At 35.2% G+C, this 17,560-nt stretch overlaps 1 protein-coding gene across 7 annotated transcripts in view; it reads left to right on the forward strand.

Annotated features, from left to right (window-relative positions):
- LOC113239344 (tight junction protein ZO-1) overlaps positions 1-17,560 on the forward strand; it is a 212,423-nt gene that overhangs the window by 103,028 nt on the left and 91,835 nt on the right. For 2 of the 7 annotated variants that reach the window (XM_026476297.1, XM_026476298.1), the window contains exon 1: positions 10,976-11,166. The exons of the other annotated variants lie outside the window; for them this stretch is intronic. In XM_026476297.1, coding sequence (XP_026332082.1) covers positions 11,009-11,166 — 158 coding nt within the window. In that variant the 5' untranslated portion in view covers positions 10,976-11,008. Of the gene's footprint in view, positions 1-10,975; positions 11,167-17,560 lie in introns of those variants that run through there. 7 annotated transcript variants of the gene reach the window in all.

The raw sequence follows: 17,560 nt of genomic DNA on the forward strand, positions 1-17,560 counted from the left end.
ACGAATGGTTTCTAACTGCAGTTCCTGAAGGGTCAAAATGGTTTCTCGTGCTGTGTGAGGTCTCGCGTTGTCGTGGAGCAATAATGGTGAAGATCGATTCATGAGTCGGGGCTGTTTTACTGCTAGTTTTGTCAACATGGTTCGGAGTTCGGCACAATAGACATCTGCCGTTATTACTTGACCAGATCGGAGAAAACTATAGTGAATAACACCATGCTGAGACCACCAAACAGTTACCATTACCTTTTTATTGGTAAGTTTTGCTTTAGGACACTGTTGTGGCATTTGACCTGGGGTCAGCCATTGCATTTTTCTTTTTCGGTTATCATAAATAATCCACTTTTCACCACATGTTACAATTCGATCCAATATTCCTTCATTTCTGTACCGGTTCAACAAGGCAACACAAGTTTCAACACGCGTTTCTTTCTGCAGATCAGTCAAATCATGAGGCACCCATTTTTCGTATTTTTTTATTTTATTGATTTGACGCAAGTGAGTCAATATTGTGGGTAAGGTAACGTTAAACCATGCCGCTAATTCCTGGGTTGTTTGACTAGGATCGGCTTCCACTATTTCTCTTAATTCATCGTTATTCACCTGTGTGGGCGGTCTTCCTCGTGACTCGTTCTTTAAGTCGAAATTTCCATCACGAAAGCGTTTAAACCAAAATCGCACGGTGCGTTCATTAGTAGACCCCTCTCCAAACGCAGCATTGATATTGCGGGCTGTTTCTGCCGCGTTAGTTCCGCGTCGGAACTCGTATTCAAAAATCACTCGAATTTTCGCAGCATCCATCTTTCTTGTCTAAATTGAATAACAAAAACAATTGAAAGTCGATATTCAAATGTTTCAAATTTAAAAAAAAAAAATCACAGAAACCATTTGAAAAAAGTTTCATTCGAAAACCTCAAACCATGAAGATTCTATGAAAATTCAAAGAACCTATTGCAATAAAACGGCAATTTCATACTTTAACCCCTAATAATATACTTTGAGTAGTGAGAACCGATGTTTATTATCTCCGGTGTCAAGTCCTGTATAGTGGCGAACTAGGGGGTATTTCAATAAAACTTAGCAAATAGACGTAATTCCACGTACTTTTGAGGTCGGTTTTTTTAGTACTCTGGACTGAGATTATTTTATATCAACTGAACTAAATGGAACAAGTGTACCACACGATATACATTTATTAAACTGCTTTAAATTTCGTTTGTAAAAAAAGAATTCTGAAATACAATCGAACCGTATTAGTACGCGAAAACATTGAATTCGAGCTGAGGTTGTGTAGACTCTTAACTAGCCATTAATATGCTAATAACTACTTACTTTCTCAGTTGGTTAAGAGCGATGGGCAAGGCAACAAACACTGGTATACGACTATATCCAGTTCGAAGGAATTCTTCTTCGTGTTCAAAGAAACCTTAATTTTAAAAACGATCATAAAATTATAAAGTAATTGAGGTTCAAATTTAAAAACTATTCCTCATCAAAATTTCTTTCTCTATTAAGACAAATATACCTGGAACTGTAGAGCAATTAGCCGAAGTTCATTATGATCCCACGGTAGAGCTTTCGTTCAATGAATACTGGTCTTTGTCTTAAACGAACCACAAATGAGTTATATACCAAGGCAAAATGGATGAACCTTATCTATGTTGTCGATGATATCCATTTTAAACTGCTCCACTCGGAGAGAGTGTGGTTGTGATTACTTCGAAGGTCAACAATGAACTTCCAACAGCAAACGGGATTTGCAATATTGTGTTTTATTTATTAATTTGGTTCAACAAACAGTAGACACAATTAAAACTTATAATTAAATTTTTTTTGTAAATATGTAATGATTGTGTAATCAACACCGTTAACCACTAATTACTACGAAAAACTGACAAGTAATAAAAATAATAATAATTTTTATTTACTTGACTTAGGTCCGTAAATGTGGTTCAAACCAGCTAACAAGCTGAGATGACTAAAGTAAATATTAATAATAATAATAATAGGTACCGCGCCATTCTCACGGACAGGACAATTTATTTTAATAAACCAGATGTAACTCTACAAGATAAAATAAATAAAATTACTTACCTAATAGACATTGCAGTTCCCAACACACATAACATACAGTAATGAAAAATTAAGTAAATACGCTGATCTTAAGGATGAAGTGTCTAGAATTTGGCGACAAGAAAAGGTATATGTTATCCCAATTGTTCTTTCCACAGCAGGCATTATTCCTAATTATCTTCCCCGTAGCTTTAAATTATTAGGGTTTAAAGAAAGCCTCTACATAACCTTGCAAATAGCTGTAATTTTAAAGACATGCCGCATCGTCAGAAAGTTCATGCAGATGGAAGAGGACGAAGTAGGGTCTTATTATACACCCACCACATACTCGTAGGTACACGCCATACTGCATTTACTTGACTTAGTTCCGTAAATGTGGTTCAAACCAGCTAACAAGCTGAGAACACTAAAGTAAGTAATAATAATAATGTTTATTTACATAAAATCACAACTAATAAATTGGTTACAATTTTTTTTTTATAAGTCGAAGTTAAACAATCAAAAGATTATCCTGCCTTCTAAACTAGGGGATTATGAAGTAGAATTCGACCGTGGGTCTTACTATGAACTTCTAATTTGTATAAATGATGTAAGTATAATAACATTAGGTGATTTAAGATTTGGAAAATTGTGTGTGTGCGCGTGTGCGTGTGCGAGTGCTTGAGCGTGTGCGTGTGTCTGTGCTTGTGCGTGTGTGTGTGCGTGTGTGTATATGAGCGCGAGGGCGCGCGTTTGTGTGAATGTATTAACTGTATTTCAAAGGTAAGTATTTTCTCCGTATCATCGTAATTTAGTTTTAGTGACCACTGCTGTACTTTGTTTTTAAGGTCATATTTATTTAAAGTGTGTATGTTGATTTTTTCGTGTCAATTTTATTGTAAATCCGGGAGCTTAATATATGAAAGAAACCTTTACGAAATGCTTTTTTTGTACGATTCATTATGACAAATCGATGCTGGGGCGTCTTTTTGGGTCACGAACAGCTGGAACCCCCGGATGTTTACGTAACAGTGCTCGAAGGATGAAAAGTTGTCAATTTTTGATGATGAATAAACGTAAGAAGTAGGATATCGGTATGGTTTGAAATTCATTACTTTCAATACCGCCCTTTGCGCCCTTTCCGCCTTAATTAAGGTCGTTTTGGCTGAACCATCCCATACCGGTATGCAGTATGTTATTAATGATTGGCAAAGGGCAGTATAGATCATATTTAAGGTATCTGAGTCCACAATCTGAGTGTCTTAAATATATGCAAAAGATGCCTGATTCTTGATGACGGCATGTCAAATTGCACGTCCCAATTTAGTTTGTTGTCAATGTAAATATCCACATATTTCAAATTGGTAGCACGCGGCAGAGACGGACAATCACAAGATATTGATTGCGCTAAGCAGGACCCCGATTCAGAACTCTTCGATATTTTAACCGAAAACTGGATATTGTTCTCGAATCGAAGGGCACTTTCCGAGCTGTTCAGAATATTCAGAGTTAAGCGTTCGATTCGGATACGATATCGTTATCCAACAGCGTTTACGGAGTTAGTCAGTGAAATAGATTATAAGAAAAATGAAAGTCCTTGTATATACATTTTTAAGACTTCAAAGGCCTAAAAAATAGGAATGCATTAGTCTTGCATTAAAAATACATTAATAAAATTGAACAAAATCCAGGCTTTATATAAATTAATAAGATATTTCCGTGTTACATTCGTGCTTTGTAAACAATAGGACGTTCGGTAACTTTCATTCGATACCTGTGTTCTGAATAACGTATGTAGCCTTTGCCGGTCGAGAAGTTCGAGTAATCGAACATTTCGGTTCGGTGTTGTGAATAAAAATGAAAAGAAATCGTACGATATCAAATAGAATCGGTCGACAACTGAGTTATCGTAAGGCTCTAAATCGACCTGCAGGTGTGAGTTTTAATTGTAAGATGTTCTGCAAATGTTGCATTTGATCTAACGCAAAAGGAATGTACTTACTTTTGCCAATATTTAATGTGAGGAAGCTAGAAGCCAACCAATCAATAATCACTCCCAAGGCAAATTTAGCATTGTTTTTAGTTTCTGCCTAAGTTGCACAATGTAGTAGTAAGACATTGTCGTCAGCATATGTGTATATATTGCAATTGGGGAGTTTTAGCATACAAAGATGTTAAAAAGAGTAGGACCCAGGATTGACCCTTACGGGACACAAGTGAAAACATAGGTAACTCGATACGATGGTGGGTATTCACTGCATTTTAATAAACCAGTTAGTCGCTAACTCCGGGCTTTCATTGACGTTGCTGTTTCGATCATTGTACTTATTAAAAAAATATTGAATATCGTGTTGTTCATCGGTTTTCTCATGTATTAATGATATATGAGAAAACCGATTACGTGACAATTTCGTAACTTCATCTGTAGACTATGTAGGGCAGTCGATTACATTGCAGTCACGTGGCCAATCTCCATCGTGTCCCCGAACAAATCAAAATGCCGAAATTGTGCCAAATATGATTCGGCATTGCAGACCTTCGCTGGGTTTTTCACGTTACCCGCTTCATGGCGACGTTTCCTTCAATGAGATTGACTTGGTTATTGCATATGTTGTTTTGTATTGTATTGCATCTTATTCCCTAAACCGTCTTTGTCATTAGCTTTGGGTCGTATAATATAATGTAACATAAACCTGTCAACAAGAATGTATGACTTTTGTTTTACGTCTCACAAAACCTCGGAAGCAAAATCCCACTTTCCATTCAAACCAGGATTTTGTTCATTCATTTGTATGGAAATTTATATATAAAATATAAACATTTCCATAAATCATACTAGAAAAGTGTGTTATGGCGAAAGGAATGGCGTGTTAACGAAGTCGGTGTAAAGCTGTTTTTAAAATTGATGGAATTCAACTTTAGCGCTCATGCAATTATGGAAATTAATATTCTGTTTGAAAGATGTTTGTTTGAAATGAAAGTATTTTTCATTTATATTTAATTTTACAAAGAAAACATTCCAATTTACGCTGCATTAAGTTTTACAAATTATTTTTATTAAGTTCAATTTATTATTAATATTAGACATAACTGGTTGAAGACTGTACCACCTCAGTCAACCATGACCATGGGACCTGAAAAGGGCCCGAAACGTCGGTTTGTTTGAAAAAAACAAATTACGCGATTCAAATCCGGAAGAATAGTTTCATTTCCTATGCGTAATAATCGCGAAAACCTAAGAACTCGATATGTTGGTCCCGGGTTTGATTCCCGACCGGGTCAATGTAGGAAACGAACTTTTCTAAAATATCTCGAGTTTGAGGTTTGTGGTACCGTCGTTGTTTCCGATTTATATAACACAAGTGCTTTAGATACTTACTTTGGGAAGAGAAGAACATATGTGATGTTGTCTAATGTTTGAAAGTCAGTATTGTATGTATTCCCCTGATATTACATAGTTGTTGCTTGTGCGGAATTAGATTTTATATAACACCGGATATCTCTACAGAAGACTTGAGAACTGTGTAAAGCCCATACTAACATTTCTCGGTGTCACTTCCAGAAATGGAATTTCGAGTTGCATTAGAGCACACATTACAAGAATCTTTTCAACACCCACGCATCCCTTTCGGGGAATATTGACGTTGTTTTTTTTAGACCTCACACAGGTTCGTTTCTCTAAAGCTGTTGTACTACAAGTTTTATGGGATTCTATCGCGGGTGGCGCTTCATTTTTTATAGCACATTTAATGCGCTCACGTTATTATTACTGCTGTAGGCCATACGTTCCTACTAGAAATTTTAAAGGCGTAATATTATTTGGTCCTCAAAAATATAATTGTCTATTGTAAATGTGCACTTTTTTTAAATAAATGACATTTTTTTATATTTGATATATATGTATATTAACTGTTCGATCTATATTAGTTGATATGCGGATAAATTATAAATGAACTGCATTCTATTAATAGGTTTAAGCATACTAAATTAATGTTTGGCATTCATAAACAATATTTGATCCTCTTTTTTTTATTATTGGTCTTTTCTTTTAACGATTGATGGCATTTATAAATATATCTCTTGTTATTGATCTCCTAATAAATCTTGGTTGCTTGGTTCGCCCTCCATTCAGTAGGTTAGGTTGGGTTAGTATATGAAAAAGAAACAGGTCGTGCGAGCGAAGCGAGCGTGTCGCGGCAGCGGCCGGGGAGTGCCAGAAGCCAATTGCGTTTCCGAACATGTTTTCAGGTCATATAATATAATAATTGATATAAGCGTTAAAAATAAATATCTAATTTTTATTTTTAATGTTCATTTATCTAGGTTTTGAGGCCCAACATAAAACTATTAAAGTTAATTTATAGAAATTAAACATTTTTTGCATAACTCAAAACAGATTAAAATATCTATTGATTTAATTTATTTTATGTCACAGAGAAAGAGGATCAATCATTTAAAAAAATGACCGTTTAGATTTTTGCCTGCTGCTTTTGCAAATATAAAATGATCATTTAAATACATGCCTAATATAAACACATGGAGAAATAAGTTTCTCAAATGTGGCGTTGACGATAAAAAAAACAATTTAAACCTGTTGGAAACTCTATGGTTGTCAGATCATGTTTTTGTATTCTGATTTATGTTCAAATAATAAATTTCAATACAAATTTGGTTCACAATACCATTGTCTTATTAGGTTATGTACACAGCCGGCTTCCACTGCGCCAGGCAGCTGCAGAAACAGTTATTACGGTTCACTCGTCTCTACAAGGAAGCGCGTGGAGAAGCTGTCATTCCTACTCTTTACGACAACCATGTTACCTAGCCTTAGCCAAAGTAAAATAAGGGCATGGTCCGAATGAATTTAATAGATGTAAAAAAAGAAAGAACAAAACCGAAAGAAAGAAGAAAGAAAAAGCTGTAACCAAAATACAATGATAGAAAAAAGTATAACAGTATAAAACACTCCCTAAACAGTCTCATGAATTCTCCATTTACCCTATATACGTATTCTAATGAGGAAAAAGAAGTAAATGACGTGAAGTTAGGGTTTTCAATAAGGATATCTCAAGAGCACGTCCATTCGCTCTAAGATTTAGATGGGAGTGCTGACGGAACGAACCAAAGTAAAAGTAGCTAAGAAAAGGAAAGAAAGAAATTTTGAATCATTCTCTAAAAAAATTAGATTAATATTCAAAATTTCAAATAAGTGGCCAGGAGACTGAAACGAGGGTGATAAAAGGTGAGATGACGATGAAGGAGGTCGCAACGTTACACCAGACCGCAATTAAGCTCATTACAGACGTGGTATTTTCCTACAAAACGAAACATAGGATACGCGCTATAAGTTTTTACGTGAGCTACATCCAGAGAAGAAGATCAATCTTCTCCTGATACCTCTATATACCGTCTAGAGAGCAGATAGCTAACACATTGGCTAAAGCCCTTCCTAAGGATTACTTTTTTAAAGCACGATCTTCCCTGGGAGTTGTAGACAAACCTTGATTTGCTATATGAAGGAGTGTTGGAGTCTCTATAGTTGTCCTGCTATCGCATCATGTTTTTTGTATTGTAATTTATGTTCAACAATTGAATTTCAAAATACAAATTTGGTTCAATATAATTAAAACCCAATACAACGATATATAATAAGAAACGCACGGGGAAGGTCGTAAAGTTTGCAGACTCGGTCTTTTTTTTATAACACCTAGTGACGGGAGAACAGTCGTGCGCTTGATGGTGATACGCCTATTCAACAGTTATAGTGTCACTTAGAGGTTTTAATCGCAAAGGCACTACCTCAAAGGCACTATCTTAGGGTACTACCATTGTGCCCGCCACTATGACGTAAGTTGACAAGTCCCATGTGCCTGTGATTGTCAAACCGGATCGCAGTAATGCTCACATTACTGCTTGGCAACAGAAATAGGTACCTATAGTGGCAGTACTTCCCTGGACGAAATCTTTCACAAGGAGCTCTACAGCTACTAAAATTCTCTGAAGGCTAAGACGATTTTGATACCGACGGCACAGTAAACGTAAAGCAACACTTTCACAATCCGGGATCTTGCGTAAATGCAAAATGTAGAGCAAAAGTACTACAGGCTTAGGAGTAAACTTTGTTCCCATAGTATTATAAGTATTAACACTTGAAAAGGAAGCAGACAACACGAGTCACACTATTTTAAATGCTTACAATGCGCCGGTCATTCTGAATAACAGTTGGCTAAGCTCACTTGGACGTGGCATTGGTACAAATAGCCTGACAAAGTGGCGGAAGATAAGTTCATTTGTTACTTTTTGTTACATAGACTTTGTTTGGTGACGTGATAATATTTTTTATGCTCCAAGTCCATAATGTTACTCCATTGGTAGCCGGAATAGGTACCTACTCGTGTGTAGATAAAGTGTTCGTCATCTGTGTTACATTTCTATATCTATGTTCTAGTGATGCGCGATTGCGAATGATTTCGATATTCGACTCGTTAGTAATTACTAATCCTGTCACTCGAATGACACATTAGTAACCTACTAATTTTCGAATTCGAATTATCTGAATTCATTACCAATCCTTAGGTTCCATATAGCACAACGGTACTCGTGATCACTTAGCTTTCTCTGTATACATGGTGGGGGTACTCGGTATCAGTAATAATTCGACTTGAGTCGAATGATTGTGCTTGGATTAGACTTAGGTATGATTTGCCCGTACGAATGATTAGTATTAGTAATATTCAAGGTCACGCATCGGTATATCTATGGTTATAACAAATGATCACAAATAGAGTATTTTTTATGCCAACCCGGGCATCAGGTTGTTGGCAAGACAACGCTCTTTTATATTAGGTGCCTATATGTATGTCTATTCTAGTTAATTCTTTATTAATTAAGTTACATTAAATGTTAGCTAATTTTCTAAAATAAAACTGTCTTTGTTTTTGTGTTCTGTTCTAAATAATACTATCTCTAATCATAATATTTATTTCACTAAAACATTACATCACTTAGCAATATTTTTTTTAATTTCTTTTTCAACATTTTTTTCTAACCTTCGTACTTTCTCTGAGCCCGTCTATTTTATTATATATTTTTGATATAACATATTTATCAGTTCTTTTTTCGTAATCATTATTAACTTTAGATTTATTTAATTTCCTTTCTCCAACTCTTTTTGTGTTATACCTGTTATATACCAATAATTTATCCTCACTCCTATAATTTTCAATTGCTATCGCAATATATTTCGTAGTAATTTAAAGTAATACTGCAATGATAAAAAAAAGAAATAACATAATTTTAACTTTTTTGAAATAAAAAAAAAATTCAAAATTTGTGGAATTACGTCTATTTGCCAAGTTATATTGAAATCGGTTACCGGAAAGAAATCGGATTCATCCCCTAATTTGTCACCTTTAGAGGTGGAATACTTTCTTCAAATTTGAAGGGGATCACTATTGCGGTATCCATGTCGGAGTAACCGCGTAATCCACACACACAAAAAATACAGTCGAATTGAGAAATTCCTCCTTTTTTAAAGTCGGTTACAATTAATTTCATTTTTTTCTTTTTTAAATATTCCTAGATTATATACACTTTACGTGTATTAGGTAAATTGGCATTGCCTATTTTCACTTTCTATATTGATAAAATGTTGAATATCTTCTCAAATCTTAGCAATGGGTATAAAAATAGAGCTACCCCGCTGATAGTTCTAATGCGTAAAAAAAGTATAATGTGCATTCCTAATTACACTTAAAGCGGCCCTTTGTGAGTCACGCGGCGGAAAAAATAATAGAAAAAGTTGGTTGGAAGGAATGCACGTTCCCTCACGTTCCCAAGTGAATGACAGGATACGGTCATTTTTAAGGCTAAGCAGTCGGTTTTAATAGTAGTTACCTTTTCTACAATACACGAACAAAAGATTATAAGGTTTTGATTGACCATTAAATAGATACTTGACGATCTGAGTCGCTTAGTGGTTGGCATTCCGGGCGCTAGGCGAGAAAGTTCCGGGTTCGATTCCCGGTAGGACTATTTTGGTACACGAACTTTTCTAAATTTATTCTGGTGTGGCAATTCGGGGTAATTGGGATAGTTGTCTGACATATTATTATTTCAATAGCCCAAAACATATATTTTTAATTTTGAAATGATAGACATTGCATGGCGTAGTCGGGACTCAGTTTTTTTTTATATAACAAAGTGACGGGATGAACCTGTCGTGCGCCTGGTGGTAAATGACACGCCTGTACATAACAGTTGCAATGCCACTCAGAGCTCTTTTAATTACAAAGATCTGAGGGGCACCGCCACTGCGCCCGTCACCCTGAGACGTAAGTTGACAAGGGCAATTTCACCAGAACCCTTCAAAACAGCTCTCATTATTCCTTGGCGGCAGAAATAGGTAAGGTGGCAGTACTTCCCTGGACGAACTCATTCACAAGGAGCTCTACTGCTACTAGTTTCAAATAGGTTCAAGAACCGATGAACGTTGCGTGCCGTTTCGAGCAGCACGAATGATAATAATAACATTATCTAGGCAGAGTTGCCAAAATATTACCGCCATTGAAAACGTTTTGGGTCAATGTGCCCGCTTGGCATAAAAAAATTAAATACTTCATTCTTATCGCACTTCTGATTCATAGATATTTTGAACTGATTGGTGGCAAATGGAACGAAATTCCGTATCTACTTATTTTGTTTACACAGACAACGGAGTAATTCGTGTACTAATTTGGTAACGTCTAGGCGTACCTCTTTAATTTCTTGCGTTTTCTCTAGAAAATTACGAGGTGAAAATATGAAATTTCAATACATAGCGAAGTGTTAAACGATGTGGTTAGCAGTGAGTACCTACTGTGAATGAAGTTTAAGTTCGAAAAAGAACACAGGTACAAAGTGTAACCTGTGCTTAATCAGTGCCGCCTATGAAATGTGAACGACATTTGTAAAAGTCATAATGCCGTCAGCACTCGGAGTAAATCGGTTTACCCAGCTAGAATGGAGTGACTCGAGTGAATCTCCAGAGCCAGGGCCTCTGCCGCAGCTAGGATACTTTATGCCTGTGAACTGTCGGTGTGAACGGGTCACGCGTCATGTGTGCCGGAGATTCAGAAGGTAAGGTTCTTCAACTTCGAGTATTAAAGTTAGCACGTCATTTTTGTTATGTCTTCCTTAACAAAATTAAACTCCAAATAGGTGGTATTGTGTACAAATTAGGAGTACCGAGTTATACAAAAAATATTAATTACAAAGTATCGAAAAAAGTATAGGTCTGTAGGTTGAGCGGTCGTCGGGACTTGTGCGTAAACACGTAACTTTCATTCGCGTTGGAATGCAGTGTAAAAAGTGTTCGAAATTCCTGCCTAAAAACCAGGAAGACAGTTTTGTGTTGAAAGGATCATATCACAGGACGTGTCTACCGAATTACGAATTAAGTGTCCGTACTAAGGAATGCGGATTATGCTCCAGCAATGAGGGTGGCAGTAAAAAAATATCACCAAATAAGCTGGAATCGCAGAATGCTAATTTGGAATCCATAATAAAAGAGCTCAATGGCAAGCTAGAAATTGTGTACGAAATTCAGAGGAACACTAACTTCTATGCTGAAAAGTAAGATGAGCTTTTTAAGTGTTACAGGATACGTTAGATATTTTGAAGGGTACAAATAAAAAACTTCAGGACTTAAAAAACAAGATGTGTACTATAGCAAAGGACGTAGCTCAGGTAGCGAGAGACACTTTTAAATATAAACTGGTATTATCTTCATAAATAAATATTTATTAAGTATTTTACACGTTGATTTTTGAAAGCTTCTTCTAGAACTCAGATGTTCTACTTTTTCTATTCTATTTATTTAAATACATTCTAAACACAAATCTATGTTCATTCAGCCAGTACTTGTACTCATCGAGTAGAGCCTAGACTACAGTAAACCTGGAGACGCTAAACGGGGCCCTAGAAATACGTGTGAGATCTTTAGAGCAGACTGAGAGATCCAAAAATATTTAAATAGTAGGAGTACAATATAAAGAACAAGAAAACTTGAAAGACGTAGTAAAAGCAATAGCACAAAAACTGGATGTGAATTCTGCGGATATCGAGCGCGCCTGGCGGCTCCGCAGCACTAAACAAAATCCAAATTCGTATGGCATAATCGTCAAATTCCGTACCGAAGAAACTAAACAGAAGTGGATAGAAAATAGAAAAAAAATACGTGTAAACACAGCTATTTTCCCAAATAGTTCCTGTTCCACTAAGGTTTTTATTAATGAGGACTTGACTAAGTATAATCGTGAACTTCTATGGCAGTCCAAGCAAAAGAAAAAGGAAAACCTTCTTAAATATGTGTGGGTAAAAAATGGGCGAGTGCTGTATAAGAAAGACGACCAAGATCGCACACGCGTATTTCATTGGTCTGCTGATCTCGATACCTACATCAATGATTCTAAAAAATGAAAATTACCGACACTAACTTATTGCTTTTGTGCAACTTAACTTATAGTCTGTAATAGTGGATAACAAGGAAATAAATACTACATGTACCTATAACGATGTCTCGGACTGGATGACAAGATTAAGTAAATACAACGACATCATTTTACTTCATATAAATATAAGATCCTTAAGAAAAAACTATGCGGAACTCCTAGGCATTATCTACGGAAATAAGTTGGATATACTTATACTAACTGACGTCGACATACACGATGATCTAGTGATGTGTTATAACATACCGAACTTTGAAATGCACACGTCACTCAGGCCGAAAAAGAGGTGTGGAGAAATTATAGTCTATGTTTCCAAATTAATTACTTCTTGTCAATACAAACCGCCCGGCTTAAAAGTAACTGAGTTATTGTCCTGTTGCATAAAAACAATAAACGGTAACATATAGTACACGCTATCTACCGACCACCAAAACCGATCTGCCGTCAATTATACTGGATATCAAGGATATACTACGCCACACATCTGGAAGCACTCGCGCCCACCCTGACTGCATCATTGTCGGGGACATGAACCTTGATAAAGCAAAATAATAAGTAGGTACGTAAGGAAACTACGGATTTGAGCTCCGCATATACGGTTTTACAAGAGAAGAGTTTGGAAAGTGTGTTTTATCTCGAACGTGCATTGATCATATTTTTGTGAGAAGTGTTAACTGTTCGACGTTCTCAGGCATCATATTACATAAGCTTGCGGACCATTATCCCGTGGCTGTAGCGTTGCAGTCGAAAAGCGTGAGTAAACCTAAGACTAAAACTGTGACTGATTGGGAAGACCATGCTATTCGTGAACAATTATCAAATTTTAACTGGAACAATTTATTATTACTTGAGTGCCCAATTAAGCTGTATGGTAGCATTGCCCAGGTTTTTCATGATGTTTATGGTAAAAATAAGACAAAAGTAATGTAACAATTAATAGTCGAACAGAATGTTCCTAGATTAACAAAAAATCTAGTGATATGATAATACACAGAGAAAAACTCTTTAAAAACTGGAAAAATGAACCTAAAAACAACATTTTACGATTAGATTATTATAGGTGGAGAAATAAAACGCATAAATAAATAAATAAATCCAAGAATATTAATAGAAAACAGGAAGTAACAGAGGCCGGCAAAGACAGTAGAAAAATTTGGAGTGTCATGAATAAATGGCTCGGTAAAAAAAACTCTAGCTTGGATGATACTATCATGAAAAATATGGGAAATGACTAGTAGTACCAAGGAAATATGTAATAGCTTTGCATGTACATATTCTGAGGAAATAGAAAAAATGAAATTTATATGTAGCACAACCTTATTAAGTAGAGACAGTTATGTGTCTGAAGCAAACCGATCAATGTTTTTAGGAGTATTGAGCCTAGTGTCGTAGATAAGGTAATAGGATCTTTAAATTCAAAAAGTCGTCGGGAATTGATGAAATAAGAATGTGTGATTTAAAATCTATTAGAAATCTTATAAGCCCAGTTTTAGCTAAATTTATTAATGCGTCTATAAACTCGGGACTGTACCCAGATGAGGGGTGGGGGGCAATGACCTGGAAATTATAGTCCCATTTCTATACTCTCTTCTATTAATAAAATAAAATAAAATAAAATAGTGGAGCGGGTGATTGTGGGTCAATATACAAAAAAACCAAGTAATTAATCAGATTCAATGTGGTTTTCAAAAGGGTAAGAGCACGGACTATTTGTTGTCACAATTTAGTAACGATATAAATGTTAGTTTAAATAAAAAATATCATATATTAATCCTTTTTATAGACTTCAGGAAAGCATTTGACGCCTTAGATCACGAAACCCTTTTGAAATCCATAGATGCCAGTGGAATTTACGGAAAATTATTGAGTTGGTTTGCAGACTATTTAAAAAATAGGACCTTTGTAGTTAAGGTCAATGAATGTGTTAGTGACTTAAAAAATGTAAAGTTTGGCGTTGCCCAAGGGTCTGTGACTGGACCTCTATGTTACATACTCCACGTAAATAGCATGCCTAATATAATAAAAAATACGATACATGTCTTATGAGTGCAGGACAAGACCTAACCGCATTGTTGCAAAATCTACAAAAGGACTTTAATGACCTGAACAGATGGGCACATGACAATGGAATTATTCTAAATATAAATAAAACAAAGTTCATGCACGTATCTTCAATATAAGAGTAAAGAAGGAACCGTAGAACAACGTTTGCATTTGATAGGTCACTCATTTGATTGTCTGCATCGCGATAGAATTGCATGTACCTGCCCATTTATAGAACAAGTTAGTAATTACAGATATGTAGGGGTTGTGGTAGATAATCGTTTTAGTTGGATGATACATATAGATGTTCTTTGTACTAGATTGCGACAGATATTAGGCAGATTCAGTATGCTTGCTTACTGTACTCCTCGTGCGATCCTATATACTCTCTACCATGCTCTTGTTGACTCTGTAATAAATTACTGTGTGGGAACGTATAGTACTACCTACGTGACACATCTTAACAAAATTAGGTTACTTCAAATAAGGTTCTTAAAGCTGTTAGCTGATAAGAGGGTGCGTAGAGAGCGTAAAGGAGCGCAAAATTATGACATGTTGTTTAAAATATGTAAGATAATACCTGTTGAAAAAAAAAATGTTTGCTTTCTCAAATATTACAAGAATATTCAAGTGATGAATATAAATTACCAAAAAATTATAAATATCCAACAAGACAAGCAATGATAGGTAGCTATGAAACGTTTAAAACAAATAACGTATATGGTAAAAGAACTAAGGACTATTTAATTCCAACAATGTTTAACTGTCTTCTGTCACATTTAAAAAACTTTAAAGGTTGTAAAAAATCTGTAAAAAATGAAATAAAAAAATATTTGTTAGATACAACGTAGGTAAATATTGAAAAACTGTAACTGAGTGTAATGTTTATGTGTTTATGTAATATTAAGCGTAGTAATCAATAAACTTTCATGAAGTTTGGGAGAACCTTATTTTATTTGTAAAAAAAGTCATTGAAAGGATAAATAAATTTAAAAAAAAGGTATCCTTTAAGACTGGTTACACAGGGAGATCTTTAGCAGCGATGCAAACGCGCGAGTGCATCAATGCAAAACCCGCGATTGCATCGAAACAAACGCGCGACTGCATCGATACAGTCACTTACGAAAAATCTGCATAGGTTTATGCATCTGTATAGGTTTTGTTAATTGTAAATTGAAAAGTGAAATTTAAATACATAAAATAAATAAATTAGGTAATGAATTTAAAACGTGCATCGCGTTTGTATCGCGTTTGCAATGGCGATTGAATCGCTGCTTAAAGTCGCGCACGTGTGTAAAGGTCATCGAGTATATAACCAGAAATAGAGTCGAAATAAGGACCACATATTCTTGGTAACTAAGGTAACACACTAGCGATACAGCTCTTATAAATATCAACTCTCGTTTGCATTGAAATATAGACAGACAGGCCAACTACTGAGCTTTGTGTACGTCTCCGTATATTCCAAAAAATATTCTGTATTTATTGTAATAAAGATAATATCTTTAACAATGCCGTGCTGTAGAACAGCAAGGCATTCGGTGGTGTGGGTAAAACAGCAAAACATCTAATTACAAAACAAACTTAATCACATTTCATCGGTAATTAAATAGTAAATATATAATTATGCAATTTTCGTCCATTATAGCAAAGCTCAAGTTAACTGGTCGATTTGAAGTGAAACAGTTGACGACACCCGTCAATGGTTTCGAACTCGGGCTAGCCAATCGGAGCGCAGTTGTCACAGTAATGATGTGGCAGAATAGTTTTCAAACAAATTAAATGATATTTTGTTTCTATTTGTGGTTATATACTCTATGGAAAAGATAGACCGATTAGCGATTGCATCGTTTGTATGTATGTATAGTGCATTGTAGCCAGGGTGCGTCAATTGTACAGGAAACGTATGATACGTCAGTACGAGACTCCTTTCTTGCACACCAATATTTCAACTTTAAATGAAGTTATCAGCGCAAAAGTAGTGTAAGCCACATTTAATTTTTGTTATACAATATTACTTTAAATGATACTAAAGTACATAATTTATTATTATTGTATATTTTGATGCTATTTTCATGCAATTAAAAAAAATAGAAATGATATAACATGAATTTGGCGAATTTTAAATCCCATAGTATGCATTTCAAGGGGTTACATCACTTTTGCACGACAGCCTCAAATTTGTGTATTATAGCTGACACCATGCTAACGACAAATTTAAAAAAAAATCGATGTTAAGTTTTATACATTTACCAAACTGAAATACTTTGATTGTTGTGAAAAGTTTAAGAAGTACATAAAAATTTATATGTCTGTATAAGAGAGTGTTGCATTATTAGTACAAATTTACATATGTTCTAATCCAGGGGTTCCCAAACTTATTTTGTCTACTGCCCACTTTGAGAATAAATTATTTTTTAGCGCCCTAATTTTTTCATCTACTTAAAAACCACTATAACTTCAAATAAAATTAATTATTGTGAGCTATATTAGCGGAGATTAAACATTCATTCTAAACGAGACTTTTACTATAATCCACAAGAGTTAACTAGTACCCCTTTTTTTACCAGTACACCTGCCAATGAGAATGATTATTGAAACGCAACTTTATAGTATTCAGACAGAGTATCTTTTGTTCAAAATAAAACAAACATAATCGATTCTAATATAAAAACTAATGTGAAGGATGAATCCGATGCTGTTTAATAAGTTTGTTGATATCAGGTTCCAATTTACTCAAGAGCAGCTGCAAGTCGCCACGTTCGGTAACATGCAAACGATTTCTCTTTTTAGTAAGCCGCGTTGTCATAGCACTAAAACCACGATGACTATGGGAATGCTATCAAGAGTCGTTGAACGATTGACCGTTGCCAAAATTCTTGGTAGTCATTTTTAAACTTAATTTTTATTTCCTCGTTCGTTGTCAATTCTATAAGTTCTTCTTCCAGCTCAGGTGATATTGCTGTGTTGACATTTGA

The sequence above is a fragment of the Hyposmocoma kahamanoa genome, unplaced genomic scaffold, assembly GCF_003589595.1.
Source record: "Hyposmocoma kahamanoa isolate Upper Pololo Valley unplaced genomic scaffold, ASM358959v1 99879, whole genome shotgun sequence".
NCBI classification, from domain to species: Eukaryota; Metazoa; Arthropoda; class Insecta; order Lepidoptera; family Cosmopterigidae; genus Hyposmocoma; species Hyposmocoma kahamanoa.